The 14,726-nt window shown below is 42.6% G+C and overlaps 1 protein-coding gene across 1 annotated transcript; it reads right to left on the bottom strand.

Moving 5' to 3' along the window:
* Nucleotides 1–2,217: 2,217 nt before the first annotated feature.
* Nucleotides 2,218–2,823, bottom strand: LOC138350303 (uncharacterized). The gene has a single exon (XM_069300916.1). It carries the CDS (start codon nucleotides 2,821–2,823, stop codon nucleotides 2,218–2,220), a length of 606 nt encoding a protein of 201 aa, XP_069157017.1.
* Between the last annotated feature and the right edge of the window lie 11,903 nt (nucleotides 2,824–14,726).

Genomic DNA, 14,726 nt, shown 5'->3' with positions numbered 1-14,726 from the left:
GTGGTAGTGACTGGTGGTGGTGGTGGGGTGTTGTGGTAGTGACTGGTGGTGGTGGTGGTGGTGTTGTGGTAGTGACTGGTGGTGGGGTGTTGTGGTAGTGACTGGTGGTGGTGGTGGGGTGTTGTGGTAGTGACTGGTGGTGGTGGTGGGGTGTTGTAACAGTGACTGGTGGTGGTGGTGGTGGTGTTGTGGTAGTGACTGGTGGTGGTGGTGGGGTGTTGTGGTAGTGAATACTGTGAGAGAGAATACACCTAGGTACTATTTTATAGTCCCCTTACCACTCCGGTGGGGGGTGGGGGTGAGAGTGTAGCTCCAGCTCCCGGGCCCCACTCCAAGGCTACAAGACACAGGAGGCACAAATCCTAGTGCAACCCTAAAAACATTAAATACAATGTAAAAGTGGCCTAACTCCACGATATGACAGAGCCTATTGGGCTCTATCATACCTACGCTTGAAACTGTGTATGGAGTCAGCCTCCACCACATCACTTCACTGTGTATTCCATTTCCGGCGCCGGAAAGGGTGCCTGTAGGACAGTAGGGTTCGTTCTGGACTCACAATCGAGAATACCGGGTTCGAATACCGTGGGAGGGCAGAAATGGTTGGGCACATTTTATATCACCTAATGCACCTGTTCACCTAGAGGTAGGTACTCAGGAGTTACTCAGCTTGTTGTGGGGTTACATCAGTAATTGTAGCTTAAGGGGACCTCGATATAAGCCTTACAAGTATAATATATATATACATACTGGCTGCCTGTCCCCCGACTCAATAAATTATAATTATTTCCTAACTACACTGAAAAATCCTTCTAATGTCTCTGTGGCTCATTAGGTTACTAAGTTCACACCTGTGATTGTGTTCCACCCATGCTAAGTAGTCGGTCTTTATCTACCCTGTCAATTCCTCAGAATTTTGTAGGAGGTAATCATGTCTCCCCTAACTCTTCCGTTTATATAAGTGACGCAATGTTTAATTCCAGTGGCCATTCTTTGTAACTCATACCTTTCAGCTCTGTGGCTAGTGTGGTGGCATACCACTCATAGAGCTGCATACTCTACCACTGGTCTGACGTATGTTTATATTCAAGATTCTGAATAATACCTTACACAAGTTTATAAAAGCCGTTTAGTGGCCAAACCACGCATATGCCGCTGATGATATCCCTTTGATGTGTGCCTCAGGAGACAAGTCCGGTGTGATATCATGTCCAAACTCTTCCTCTCCACCTGTTCCTTGAAGGATTTCGTCTCCCAGTTGGTACCTTGTGTCTGGCCTCCTTCACCATCACCCCTCACTATCACCCCGTCACCATCACCCCTCACTATCACCCCGTCACCATCACCCCTCACTATCACCCCGTCACCATCACCCCTCACTATCACCCCGTCACCATCACCCCTCACTATCACCCCGTCACCATCACCCCTCACTACCACCCCGTCACCATCACCCCTCACTATCACCCCGTCACCATCACCCCTCACTATCACCCCATCACCATCACCACTCACTACCACCCCGTCACCATCACCCCTCACTATCACCCCGTCACCATCACCCCTCACTATCACCCCGTCACCATCACCCCTCACTATCACCCCGTCACCATCACCCCTCACTACCACCCCGTCACCATCACCCCTCACTACCACCCCGTCACCATCACCCCTCACTACCACCCCGTCACCATCAACTGATGATGATGGGGTGATAGTGAGCCGAGAGCATAAGTAGCATGCTTTATTGTTGTGGTGTGTGATAGTGATGGAGAATGGCGATGGTGAGTCTATACTGTGAAGAATAGTGATGATAGTGATCACAAATGTCTCCGTTCGCGTTCACATATATGTAATCCTCTGCGTTCCAGGTCGAGCAATTTGTCTAGCTTCATTAGCGAGTGGCAGCCTTACCCACGCCGCTGATGTTACTTGGTCAATGTGTGCTTCGTGTGAAGAACTTGGGTTTATGTCCACTCCCAGAACTTTAATATTTTTCTAACTCTTATCTTCCCATCATCTCGTATCTCTGAGGCCTCCTCACTGGTCATACTTAATCGTATAACCTTGCATTTACTTGAAGTCAAACAGCCATTTCTTTGAGCATTTCTATAGTTCAGGTCCATCTCAGGCTCCCTGCAGTCTCTCTCTCTTCTGATTCGGCTCATCCATTTGAATCGTCGGTCAACATTGATATGATGAATGCTGCGTATTCCCTTATGTAATTGATGAGAAACGTAAATCATCACTTCTGGCGATATCTTCATTTCTGACGATATCTTCATTTCTGACGATATCTTCATTTCTGACGATATCATCACTTGTCACGATATCATCATTTATCCCGATATCATCACTTGTCACGATATCATCACTTGTCACGATATCATCACTTGTCACGATATCATCACTTGTCACGATATCATCACTTGTCACGATATCATCACTTGTCACGATATCATCACTTGTCACGATATCATCACTTGTCACGATATCATCACTTGTCACAATATCATCACTTGTCACAATATCATCACTTGTCACAATATCATCACTTGTCACGATATCATCACTTGTCACAATATCATCACTTGTCACGATATCATCACTTGTCACGATATCATCACTTGTCACAATATCATCACTTGTCACGATATCATCACTTGTCACGATATCATCACTTGTCACGATATCATCACTTGTCACGATATCATCACTTGTCACGATATCATCACTTGTCACGATATCATCACTGCTATATGGGTAATCTTGACATCTTACCTCCTTATTTCTATCCCACATCACTCCCACCCGCTCGTCCATATCATAATATAAGACTTCCCTTTCCCATTATTTACCCTATGCCACTTTCCCACACGAGTCCTCTTCCATTAGGCTCCAATATACCTATTCCACGACTATTTCCCCTTAAAATCAGTATTTCACCATTATTCCTATTTTAGGAAGGCCCCCCTTGACGCTAGTTCCCTCAGACCCATTACCCATTTTCCCTTTGGAGCGAAATACCCTTTCTGGCCTTCTCCAGTCCTCAACCCCCTTCCTTCCTCCCCACTCTCTCACCCCTCCCATTGGTGGACACCCACAACAGCGCCATTAATCTCTCACACACAAATGGTCCACGAAAGGTTTTCTCCAAGAGTGACTTCTCTCCTCTTTTCCACGGGCGAATTTGTCTCTCTCACAGATCAGAATTCTCACCAATTTTTTTTTCTCTGGTCAAAAGCCAGAGGTTTTCTTAGTTCAAAGACTCTCTCTCTCTCTGTCTCTCTCTCTGTGTCTCTCCCTCTCTGTCTCTCTCTCTGTGTCTCTTCCTCTCTCTCTCTCTCTCTCTCTCTCTCTCTCTCTGTGTCTCTTCCTCTTCCTCTCTATCTCTCTCTCTGTGTCTCTTCCTCTCTCTCTCTCTCTCTCTCTCTCTCTCTCTCTCTCTCTCTCTCTCTCTCTCTCTCTCTCTCAAAATTCAACTTTTATATTTTTATATTTTTGGGTCAATAATTAATTTTTCATGACTGCTTTTATCTTTAAAATTAAACCATTTTAAGCTTGAAATGAACAAATCCACAAGAGCCGCGATGAGGATTCGAACCTACGTCCGGGATTAAGGCTTATATGTCCTTTAAAGCCTTTTCTGTTCTAATATTATTTCCCAGGCATATCTTCCTTTTATAATAATACAAATAATAACACTTTTAACAATGAGAAAGTCCGTAGGGGCTGTGAATTGGGTTCGAACCTAAGCGGAGGGTGTCCCCACGCTCGCACTATAGATAACCAGACCACCACATGGTAAAAAGGATTGTAGACTGGAGTTCTACTGAACATACGAGGGTTTCCTGAGGCTTCTACTGAAGCCTCGATAGTAGAAGAACTATTGAGGCTCTTGAGGAACACCCATCGCATAGATTCGAACCCTTATCACAGCTCCTATGTATTTTCACACTGATGCAGTCACGTTAGTGTGATTACTTTGTGTAATAATAATAACAGAAACAACGGCCGTAATGCTGCTACTCTACTTCCTGTACTCCCGTTGCTGTAACTACTCCCGTTGCTGTAACTACTCCCGTTGCTGTAACTACTCCTGTTGCTGTAACTACTCCCGTTGCTGTAACTATTCCCGTTGCTGTAACTACTCCCGTTGCTGTAACTACTCCCGTTGCTGTAACTACTCCCGTTGCTGTAACTACTCCCGTTGCTGTAACTACTCCTGTTGCTGTAACTACTCCCGTTGCTGTAACTATTCCCGTTGCTGTAACTACTCCCGTTGCTGTAACTACTCCCGTTGCTGTAACTACTCCCGTTGTTGTCCTGTACTCCCGTTGCTGTAACTACTCCCGTTGTTGTCCTGTACTCCCGTTGCTGTAACTACTCCCGTTGTTGTCCTGTACTCCCGTTGCTGTAACTACTCCCGTTGCTGTAACTACTCCCGTTGCTGTAACTACTCACGTTGTTGTCCTGTACTCCCGTTGCTGTAACTACTCCCGTTGCTGTAACTACTAACGTTGCTGTAACTACTAACGTTGCTGTAACTACTAACGTTACTGTAACTTCTCCCGTTGCTGTAACAACTCCCGTTACTGTAACTACTCCCGTTGCTGGACCTACTCCCGTTGCCGTCCTGTACTCCCGTTGCTGCAACTACTCCCGTTGCTGTAACTACTGTTACTGTAACTTCTCCCGTTGCCGTCCTGTACTCCCGTTGCTGCAACTACTCCCGTTGCTGTAACTACTAACGTTACTGTAACTTCTCCCGTTGTTGTAACTACTCCCGTTGCTGTAACTACTCCCGTTGCTGTAACTACTCCCGTTGTTGTAACTACTCCCGTTGGTGTTCTGTACTCCCGTTGCTGTCCTGTACTCCCGTTGCTGTCCTGTACTCCCGTTGCTGTCCTGTACTCCCGTTGCTGTCCTGTACTCCCGTTGCTGTAACTACTCCCGTTGCTGTAACTACTCCCGTTGCTGTCCTGTACTCCCGTTGCTGTAACTACTCCCGTTGCTGTCCTGTACTCCCGTTGCTCCAGCTACTCCAAGTAGCCCCAGTAGTACTCACCTGGTACTGTAGTAGTACCAGACGAGTACTACTACAGTACGAGTACAGCAGAGTACTACTCTAACATGTACTTCCGTTAATTCTAGTACTGGTTGGTTTGGCGTTGGGTTTATGGTCTATGTAAACTGCCGCAAGAGTTTACTGAGCAAACTGTATACACACCGAGGGGGGTGGGGGGGCTTGAGTACACCTGTATCATGTATACCTGTTCTTCGACTGTTGATACATAATGCAGCTGTATTTCCCTTCACTGCTGCTAAAGGCTACTGCAACCAATACATGTTATAATATGTGTAATTATACATGTGATAATATGTGTAATTATACATGTGATAATATGTATACACGGATGATTTTGTTTATTGCACGCATTGTTTACATGTGTCAACACCAGCTGTTTGCATGTATGGGACACTACACAGGTTTGTTTCCAACTGCTTGTTTGCATCGGGCTGCTGGTGTGTATCTTGTTAGTGTGACGTGAACTGTGCTGGGAACAGTTGTGTTAGGCTGTGTCATGCTGTGTGGCTGTGTCATGGTGTGTGGCTGTGTCATGGTGTGTGGCTGTGTCATGGTGTTAGGCTGTGTCATGGTGTGTGGCTGTGTCATGGTGTGTGGCTGTGTCATGGTGTTAGGCTGTGTCATGGTGTGTGGCTGTGTCATGGTGTGTGGCTGTGTCATGGTGTGTGGCTGTGTCATGGTGTGTGGCTGTGTCATGGTGTTAGGCTGTGTCATGGTGTTAGGCTGTGTCATGGTGTGTGGCTGTGTCATGGTGTTAGGCTGTGTCATGGTGTGTGGCTGTGTCATGGTGTGTGGCTGTGTCATGGTGTTAGGCTGTGTCATGGTGTGTGGCTGTGTCATGGTGTTAGGCTGTGTCATGGTGTGTGGCTGTATCATGGTGTGAGGCTGTGTCATGGTGTGTGGCTGTGTCATGGTGTGTGGCTGTGTCATGGTGTGTGGCTGTGTCATGGTGTGTGGCTGTGTCATGGTGTGTGGCTGTGTCATGGTGTGTGGCTGTGTCATGGTGTGTGGCTGTGTCATGCTGTGTGGCTGTGTCATGGTGTGTGGCTGTGTCATGGTGTGTGGCTGTGTCATGCTGTGAGGCTGTGTCATGGTGTGTGGCTGTGTCATGCTGTGAGGCTGTGTCATGGTGTGTGGCTGTGTCATGCTGTGAGGCTGTGTCATGCTGTGTGGCTGTGTCATGGTGTGAGGCTGTGTCATTCTGTGTGGCTGTGTCATGGTGTTAGGCTGTGTCATGCTGTGAGGCTGTGTCATGCTGTGAGGCTGTGTCATGGTGTGAGGCTGTGTCATGCTGTGAGGCTGTGTCATGCTGTGAGGCTGTGTCATGCTGTGTGGCTGTATCATGCTGTGTGGCTGTGTCATGGTGTGAGGCTGTGTCATGCTGTGAGGCTGTGTCATGGTGTGTGTGGCTGTGTCATGCTGTGTGGCTGTGTCATGCTGTGAGGCTGTGTCATGCTGTAAGGCTGTGTCATGCTGTGAGGCTGTGTCATGCTGTTAGGCTGTGTCATGCTGTGAGGCTGTGTCATGCTGTGAGGCTGTGTCATGCTGTGAGGCTGTGTCATGCTGTGAGGCTGTGTCATGCTGTGAGGCTGTGTCATGCTGTAAGGCTGTGTCATGCTGTGTGGCTGTGTCATGCTGTGAGGCTGTGTCATGCTGTGTGGCTGTGTCATGCTGTGTGGCTGTGTCATGCTGTGTGGCTGTGTCATGCTGTGAGGCTGTGTCATGGTGTGTGGCTGTGTCATGCTGTGTGGCTGTGTCATGCTGTGTGGCTGTGTCATGCTGTGTGGCTGTGTCATGGTGTGTGGCTGTGTCATGCTGTGTGGCTGTGTCATGGTGTGTGGCTGTGTCATGGTGTGTGGCTGTGTCATGGTGTGTGGCTGTGTCATGGTGTGTGGCTGTGTCATGCTGTGAGGCTGTACCATGGTGTTAGGCTGTGTCATGCTGTGAGGCTGTACCATGGTGTGTGGCTGTGTCATGCTGTGTGGCTGTGTCATGCTGTGTGGCTGTGTCATGCTGTGTGGCTGTGTCATGCTGTGTGGCTGTGTCATGCTGTGTGGCTGTGTCATGCTGTGTGGCTGTGTCATGGTGTGAGGCTGTGTCATGCTGTGTGGCTGTGTCATGGTGTGTGGCTGTGTCATGGTGTGTGGCTGTGTCATGCTGTGAGGCTGTACCATGGTGTTAGGCTGTGTCATGCTGTGAGGCTGTACCATGGTGTGTGGCTGTGTCATGCTGTGTGGCTGTGTCATGCTGTGTGGCTGTGTCATGCTGTGTGGCTGTGTCATGCTGTGTGGCTGTGTCATGCTGTGTGGCTGTGTCATGCTGTGTGGCTGTGTCATGGTGTGAGGCTGTGTCATGCTGTGTGGCTGTGTCATGCTGTGTGGCTGTGTCATGCTGTGTGGCTGTGTCATGCTGTGTGGCTGTGTCATGCTGTGTGGCTGTGTCATGGTGTGAGGCTGTGTCATGCTGTGAGGCTGTATCATGGTGTTAGGCTGTGTCATGCTGTGTGGCTGTACCATGGTGTGAGGCTGTATCATGCTGCGAGGCTGTACCATGCTGTAATGCTGTATCATGCTGCGAGGCTGTACCATGCTGTTAGGCTGTACCATGCTGTTAGCCTGTACCACGCTGCTACCCTGTACCACAGGTTGTACCACTATACCAAGGTTGCGGAATGATGCACTGGCTCCGTGTCCCTGTAGAGTGAGGGCCTCTGACAAGAGACTCTTGGCAATGAGGTTGTGATAGAGCCACAGAGCCCTGAGGGACTCCTGTAGAGGCGGCTCCCACTAACCCAGTTACTTCGCCAACTCTATTATTCTCCAGAGTTACAAAGATATTTACTGTATCCGCTCTAAAAATCTAGTTGTAGTTTTTGTTGTATTTCCAGCAAATGTATAATGATGTACACAAACGAGGCAACTAAATAATGTCTTTACGATTAAATAAAATATATATATATATATATATATATATATATATATATATATATATATATATATATATATATATATATATATAGCTGCATGTGTGTTTCATTTTGATGGAATATTCGTTTAAAACCTTTTAAATTTAACTATTTATTAACTATATCAATATATGTATTTATAAATGCTGAAACTAATTAAATGGTGCTTGAAGAGAGACCAAGAAGGTACGGGGAAATTCGTTTTAATATACAATTTCTGAAGAAAATATGGAATTATTAATAAACAGCTTTCTTGTTGATATCTTGAAGAAAAATGTGAATTAATATGGGGGGTTAGATAGATAAATGATAGAGAATCGTGAATAATTTAGTAAATGAGAGAATGTGTGTGTGAGAGAGAGAGAGAGAGAGAGAGAGAGAGAGAGAGAGAGAGAGAGAGAGAGAGAGAGAGAGAGAGAGATTTAGGCAGAGACGAACAGACTGAGCCAGACAGACAGAGGCAGACTCAAGCAAACAGAGACAGACAGACTGCACAAGAGACAGACTGAGGCAGACAGAGACAGACTGAAGCAGACAGACAGAGAGAGAGAGCACTTTCCACTTCCTTTTTCCATCGTAATTTCTGTTCTTTCACACTTCTCTTTTATGTTTTCAATATGACTTCTTCTCGACTTTCGCCTCATTTTCATGTGTCTTTCTCTTTTATCTCTCTTATTGTTTTCTCTTTTCTTATCTACATTTATGCCTTCCCTCGTTCTTCCTTAATCTAGCCTCTTACCTTCACTTTTGTTTCCATATCTCATTTATTATCTCATTTTCCTTATTTCCTTTTATTCCTAATGTTATTTTCTTATTTCATCTTCGCTCCCTCTGTAATTATGTGCCTATAGGCCTTTCTTTCATTCTTTCCTCTCTCCCTCCATCTTTCCCTCTTTCTCTTCCTCCACCTTTCCCTCTTTCTCTCCCTCCATCTCTCCCTCACTCTCCCTCCATCTCTCCCTCACTCTCCCTCCATCTCTCCCTCACTCTCCCTCCATCTCTCCCTCACTCTCCCTCCATCTCTCCACATATCGGCATTGGCATTAGGTTCTGCTAGCCCGGATATGCTGGGGGGCACTCACACAAAAATGTCAGCTCTCTCTCCTCTCTCTCTCTCCCTCTCTCTCTCTCTCTCTCTCTGTTTCTCTCCCTCTCTCTCTCTCTCTCTCTCTCTCTCTCTCTCTCTCTCTCTCTCTCTGTTTCTCTATGTCTCCTCCCTCTTATCTTTAGGACGTTCGTCTTTCACCTTATTTATAGCACTTCCGATACCTCCATTTTACTGCTTAATTAGCTAGATATAAACTTGGCGCCGACAATACTGTTTTATGACTCGCGAAAGTTTAAGCACCGGCAGAATTACTGGGATGTCCTATTGGGCAAATAATTAAAGTTTTATTTCTTATGGCTAATTTGCAAAGTACACACAAAAAAATGTTATCCCACACAGAATCAAACCCTAATGTAACCTACGTCGACCCTCCCTCTCTCTCTCTCTCTCTCTCTCTCTCTCTCTCTCTCTCTCCCTCTCTCTCTCTCTCTCTCTCTCTCTCTCTCTCTCCCTCTCTCTCTCTCTCCCTCTCTCCCTCTCTCTCTCTCTCTCTCTCTCTCTAACTTCTTCAAGAACACAAATAAAGAACTTGCGACAAACAGTTGTTCATGTTGCCTGAGGAGAGCAATACTCAGTTCCTCCAGAATACACCAAAGATTGGAATATGTTTTAGTAACATGTTGAGAGGCTAATGAAAGTCATCTTCTTGAGGTTATCTTGAGATGATTTCGGGGCTTTAGTGTCCCCGCGGCCCGGTCCTCGACCAGGTCTCCACCCCCAGGAAGCAGCCCGTGACAGCTGACTAACACCCAGGTACCAATTTTACTGCTAGGTAACAGGGGAATAGGGTGAAAGAAACTCTGCCCATTGTTTCTCGCCGGCGCCTGGGATCGAACCCAGGACCACAGGATCACAAGTCCAGCGTGCTGTCCGCTCGGCCGACCGGCTCCGACCGGTCATAATGTAACATTTGCAACATGAGGTGACAGTATGAGTTGTTACATACCTGCAGCTGCTCATACTGTCAACTCACTACGGGCTCACCATAGCCCGTGCTACTTAGAACTTTTTGTTCCAAGTAGCGAATCTTTAGCAACTACAACAATGTCAACTCATGTTGTCCAGACAAGTTACTGGACAGTTAGAGTGCAACTCTTGTGCTCTCACACCACAAGTTACTAACAATTTATGAGTTAAAATATAAAAAGTTGCAAATAAAAATATTACGAAAATTTAAATATTAATAAAAATAATTTACATTTGGATTAGTTCATTATTAATATTAGTATTGAACAATTATCATTATGATATATATATATATATATATATATATATATATATATATATATATATATATATATATATATATATATATATATATATATTTACCATTGTGCATGTTTTTGTATTATTGTGTTTGTTGTTGCTGGAACTGTTAATAATAATATATAATTCTGACAAAATGCTCTGTCAATCTAACTTCATATTTCCAGTAATTTTATTACTGGATAATAAAACAACATTTAAAAGAAAATACAATAGGTTGCAGATGGTCAATAATCAGATATCATCTACATCCTATGTTGATAAAATACCTGGAAATGTTCGTGAATATGATACTTAAGATGGTACTGAAATATGGACAAGCCAAGGATGAGGAGGGCTTAATGCTCACAAACTTTGCTAGCTTTGTGAGTTATTCTTAATGCTCACAAACTTTGCTAGCTTTGTGAGTTATTCTTAATGCTCACAAGAGTATCGTCTAGGACCTGTGAAAAAGTTTTGCCACTGCATGTCATCGTTATTCCTTAAATAAACTTAATCCAAACTAAGCTATCTTATGCTAGCCGGTGTTGTGTTATATATATATGGTATAAACTTAGTGTGTGACGCCGTATAACTCATAATTTGAATGCCGGCACAGGTCTTGGATTCTCCCGTATAATTATTTGATTGTGAATAAGTCTACGGACACCACTCTCCACATTTAACTTACTTTTTGGGTTAACCTTGATTTAAGCGGCACCTAGTTTTCTATATAACAAAAATTCCAAACAGGCCTGGACAAATGAACACACACACACACACACACACACACACACACACACACACACACACACACCTGGCGGCTGGGGCCTCGCGGCTGAGTGAACAGCGCTGTGAGGTCGCAGTCCTAACGGCCCGGGTTTGATCCGCGGCAGAGGAAGAAACAAGTGGGCAGAGTTTCTTTCACCCTAATGTATCTGTTCACCTAGCAGTAAATAGCTACCTGGGAATTAGACAGCTGTTACGGGCTGCTTCCTGGGGATGTGTGTGTTTGTGTGTTAGAAATATATGTAGTAGACTTAATAGAGGAAAAATAAATTAGTAAGAAAGGCGGAGTGCAAAAGCTAACAGCTCGATTCTGCAGATTCAAATAGTATATACAAATAGCAAATACACCTCCCCGAGCTGAGAGGTATGAGCTACGAGGAAAGGTTACTGGAACTAAACTTCACGACACTGGAAGACAGTGAAGAAGTTAGGGGAGACATGATAATTACCTCCAAAATTCTCAGATGAATTGATAGGGTAGATAAAGATAAACTGCTTAACACGGGTGGTATGCGAACGAGAGGACACAGGTGGAATCTGAGTACCCAAATGAGCCACAGAGACGTTAGAAAGAACTTTTTCAGTGACAGTAGTTAACAGGTGGAATGCATTAGGCAGTGATGTGGTGGAGGCAGACTCCATACACAGTTTCAAATGTAGATATGATAGAGCCCAGTAGGCTCAGGAACCTGTACATCAGTTGATTGACAGTTGAGAGGCGGGACCAAAGAGCCAGAGCTCAACCCCCGCAAGCACAGCTAGGTGAGTACACACTCGTTGCTTGAGAAAAAAAAAACATGCCTTACGAATCTATTCGAGTTCTATGAAACGTTAACCACAAGTCGGCAGAAAAAAAGTAGAATTGATGGATTCCATCTGCCTAGATTGTCAAAAAGCCTTTAACACTCTTCCACTAAAAACCCGGATGAACAAGGTGGATAAAAGTAGATGCTGCAATGAATTAGAGAGGATCTAACACACGGAGAAACAAAGAATTTCCGTGAGAGCGAGTGTCCCCCCGCCAAACACACACCAAAACTACGACGTTGGTACAACGTTCGAACAAGTTTTAACACCTCCTAACCAGTTATAACAACCAATATAGCAAGTTGTAGCAACGTTCTAACACGTCATAAATACGTTAAGCCAAGATGTAACAACTTTATTACAAGTTGTAACAAGCGGAAGATAGAGACAGTTTTAGTTTGTGTTTCCAGGGTGTGAGGGTGTGAGGAGGTGGCTAGAGGAGTCAAACAAGGCTCACTACCTACACTACTTTTCTTCACTGATGTAACTCACCTTCCGGGCAAAGGATATTATACGTCACTGATTGCAATTATTGATCACTTTAGAAGAAACTAAAAGGACCAGAATAATGTTTCAGGATGACCCGGAAGGCATCAGTAATTGCCTAAAAATGATCTAATTGGAGGTTAATCCCACAATGAAATAAAGTAATTAGGTTTACTGTTGGGAACTCGAAGGACAATTCAGTTTATGCAGTACAGCTGCCTGCGTTCTCTACTCACATCTCACATATATACAATATATACGATATACATGTGTATATAAATAAAAAAAAAATTATATATATATATATATATATATATATATATATATTTATATTATATATATATATATATATATATATATATATATATATATATATATATATATGCAAGGCCCGATTTGCCTAATAAGCCAAGTTTTACTGAATTAATATATTTTCTCTAATTTTTTTCTTATGAAATGATAAAGCTACCCATTTCATTATGTATGAGGTAATTTTTTTATTATTGGAGTTAAAATTAACGTAGATATATGACCGAACCTAACCAACCCTACCTAACCTAACCTAACTTAACTTCATACGTTAGGTAAGGTTAGGTAGCCGAAAAAGTTAGGTTAGGTTAGGTAGGTTTGGTCGTCGAAAAATAATTAATTCATGAAAACTTGGCTTATTAGGCAAATCGGGCCTTGCATAGTAGGCAGAGAAGTGCGTTCTGGCTACTAGGTACGACACATATATATATATATATATATATATATATATATATATATATATATATATATATATATATATATATATATATATAATATATATATATATATATATATATATAATATATTATATATATATATATATATATAATATATTATATATATATATTATATATATATATTATATATATATATTATATATATATATTATATATATATATATATATATATTATATATATATATATATATATATATTATATATATATATATATATATATATATATATATATATATATATATATATATATAATATATATAATATATATATATACACACACACACACACACACACACATACAGGCTGAAAGTCCCCAACAAGATCCATGAACCAATACGTGTAATTGGACCATTAACCACCTATTGAAAGCATCGCGAAAGTCCCAAGTACCCGTATAGACAGTACATGAAGGATCCTATATCTCATATTAAGAAATATTATATACAAACAATATAACGAATTATAAAATAAACTAAAAATGATTTTAATTTATTCAATGTTTACATTGTGAATGTATATTGCACATCTATATTGAAAGTTAAATAATTAATTAGTTGGAATAAAATGTGTGCACCATTTATTTGATATATTTATTGAAGAATGTCCTGCCTACGTCACATCTAATAGTCAATGAGAAATAGATTTTTGGTACATGAAATTGTTGAAATTCTGCCAATAAACATATTTCCTATCTATTGATTTGTTTCGTCAGTGTAAATAATAGGAAAAGACATATATAATAATGTCTATATAATAATATTGGGAAAATCCACTGGGGACTATTCAGGTGGATACGAACCAGCGACCCCAGCATTGTCAGTCGCCTACTCTACCACTAGACCACCGAGGTCTCGTGAAAAGTCATAAAAAGTAGGAATCCGGTTGTATGACTTTTGACAAGTCTGGGTGGTGTAGTGGTAAGGTACACGACGGCCATCCACCTATATTCCCAGTGGATATTTTTTTCATTTTTGTTATCACGTTAATGGGATTTCTGTCTTAATAATAATAATAAAAATAATAATAATAATTCCCGTATACATCAGAGCAATAATTTGTTTCTAGGAAAAAATCTTTCTTACGTTTGTGCCGATATTAAATGATATCTTAATTTTTGTTGTTCGTTATCGTTTATATCAGTTTAATATAGATATTGTCCATTTAAAATTACGTAAAGAAAAACGGGAACAGGCAATAGAAAATGGCCTCGGGAAAAACACACACACACACACACACACACACACACACACACACACACACACACACACACACACTGGACCGTGTGCGTGTGTGTCCAATACAGCAGGATGGTAATTAATAATATAACATGATTATAAACAAAGCCTGTGGTGCCACATCTGTTTCACACTGTTGCCACTGTTCGTTTACAACGTTGCCACTTCATTATTAATACCGTTGCCGCTGTTACTCATCTGCACTGTCACTGTTTGTTTACACCACACTTCTAAC

This window comes from Procambarus clarkii, chromosome 45 (assembly GCF_040958095.1).
Source record: "Procambarus clarkii isolate CNS0578487 chromosome 45, FALCON_Pclarkii_2.0, whole genome shotgun sequence".
NCBI lineage: Eukaryota > Metazoa > Arthropoda > Malacostraca > Decapoda > Cambaridae > Procambarus > Procambarus clarkii.
Note: the sequence above shows the minus strand (reverse complement) of the source record. Positions and strands in the feature narration are given on the sequence as shown.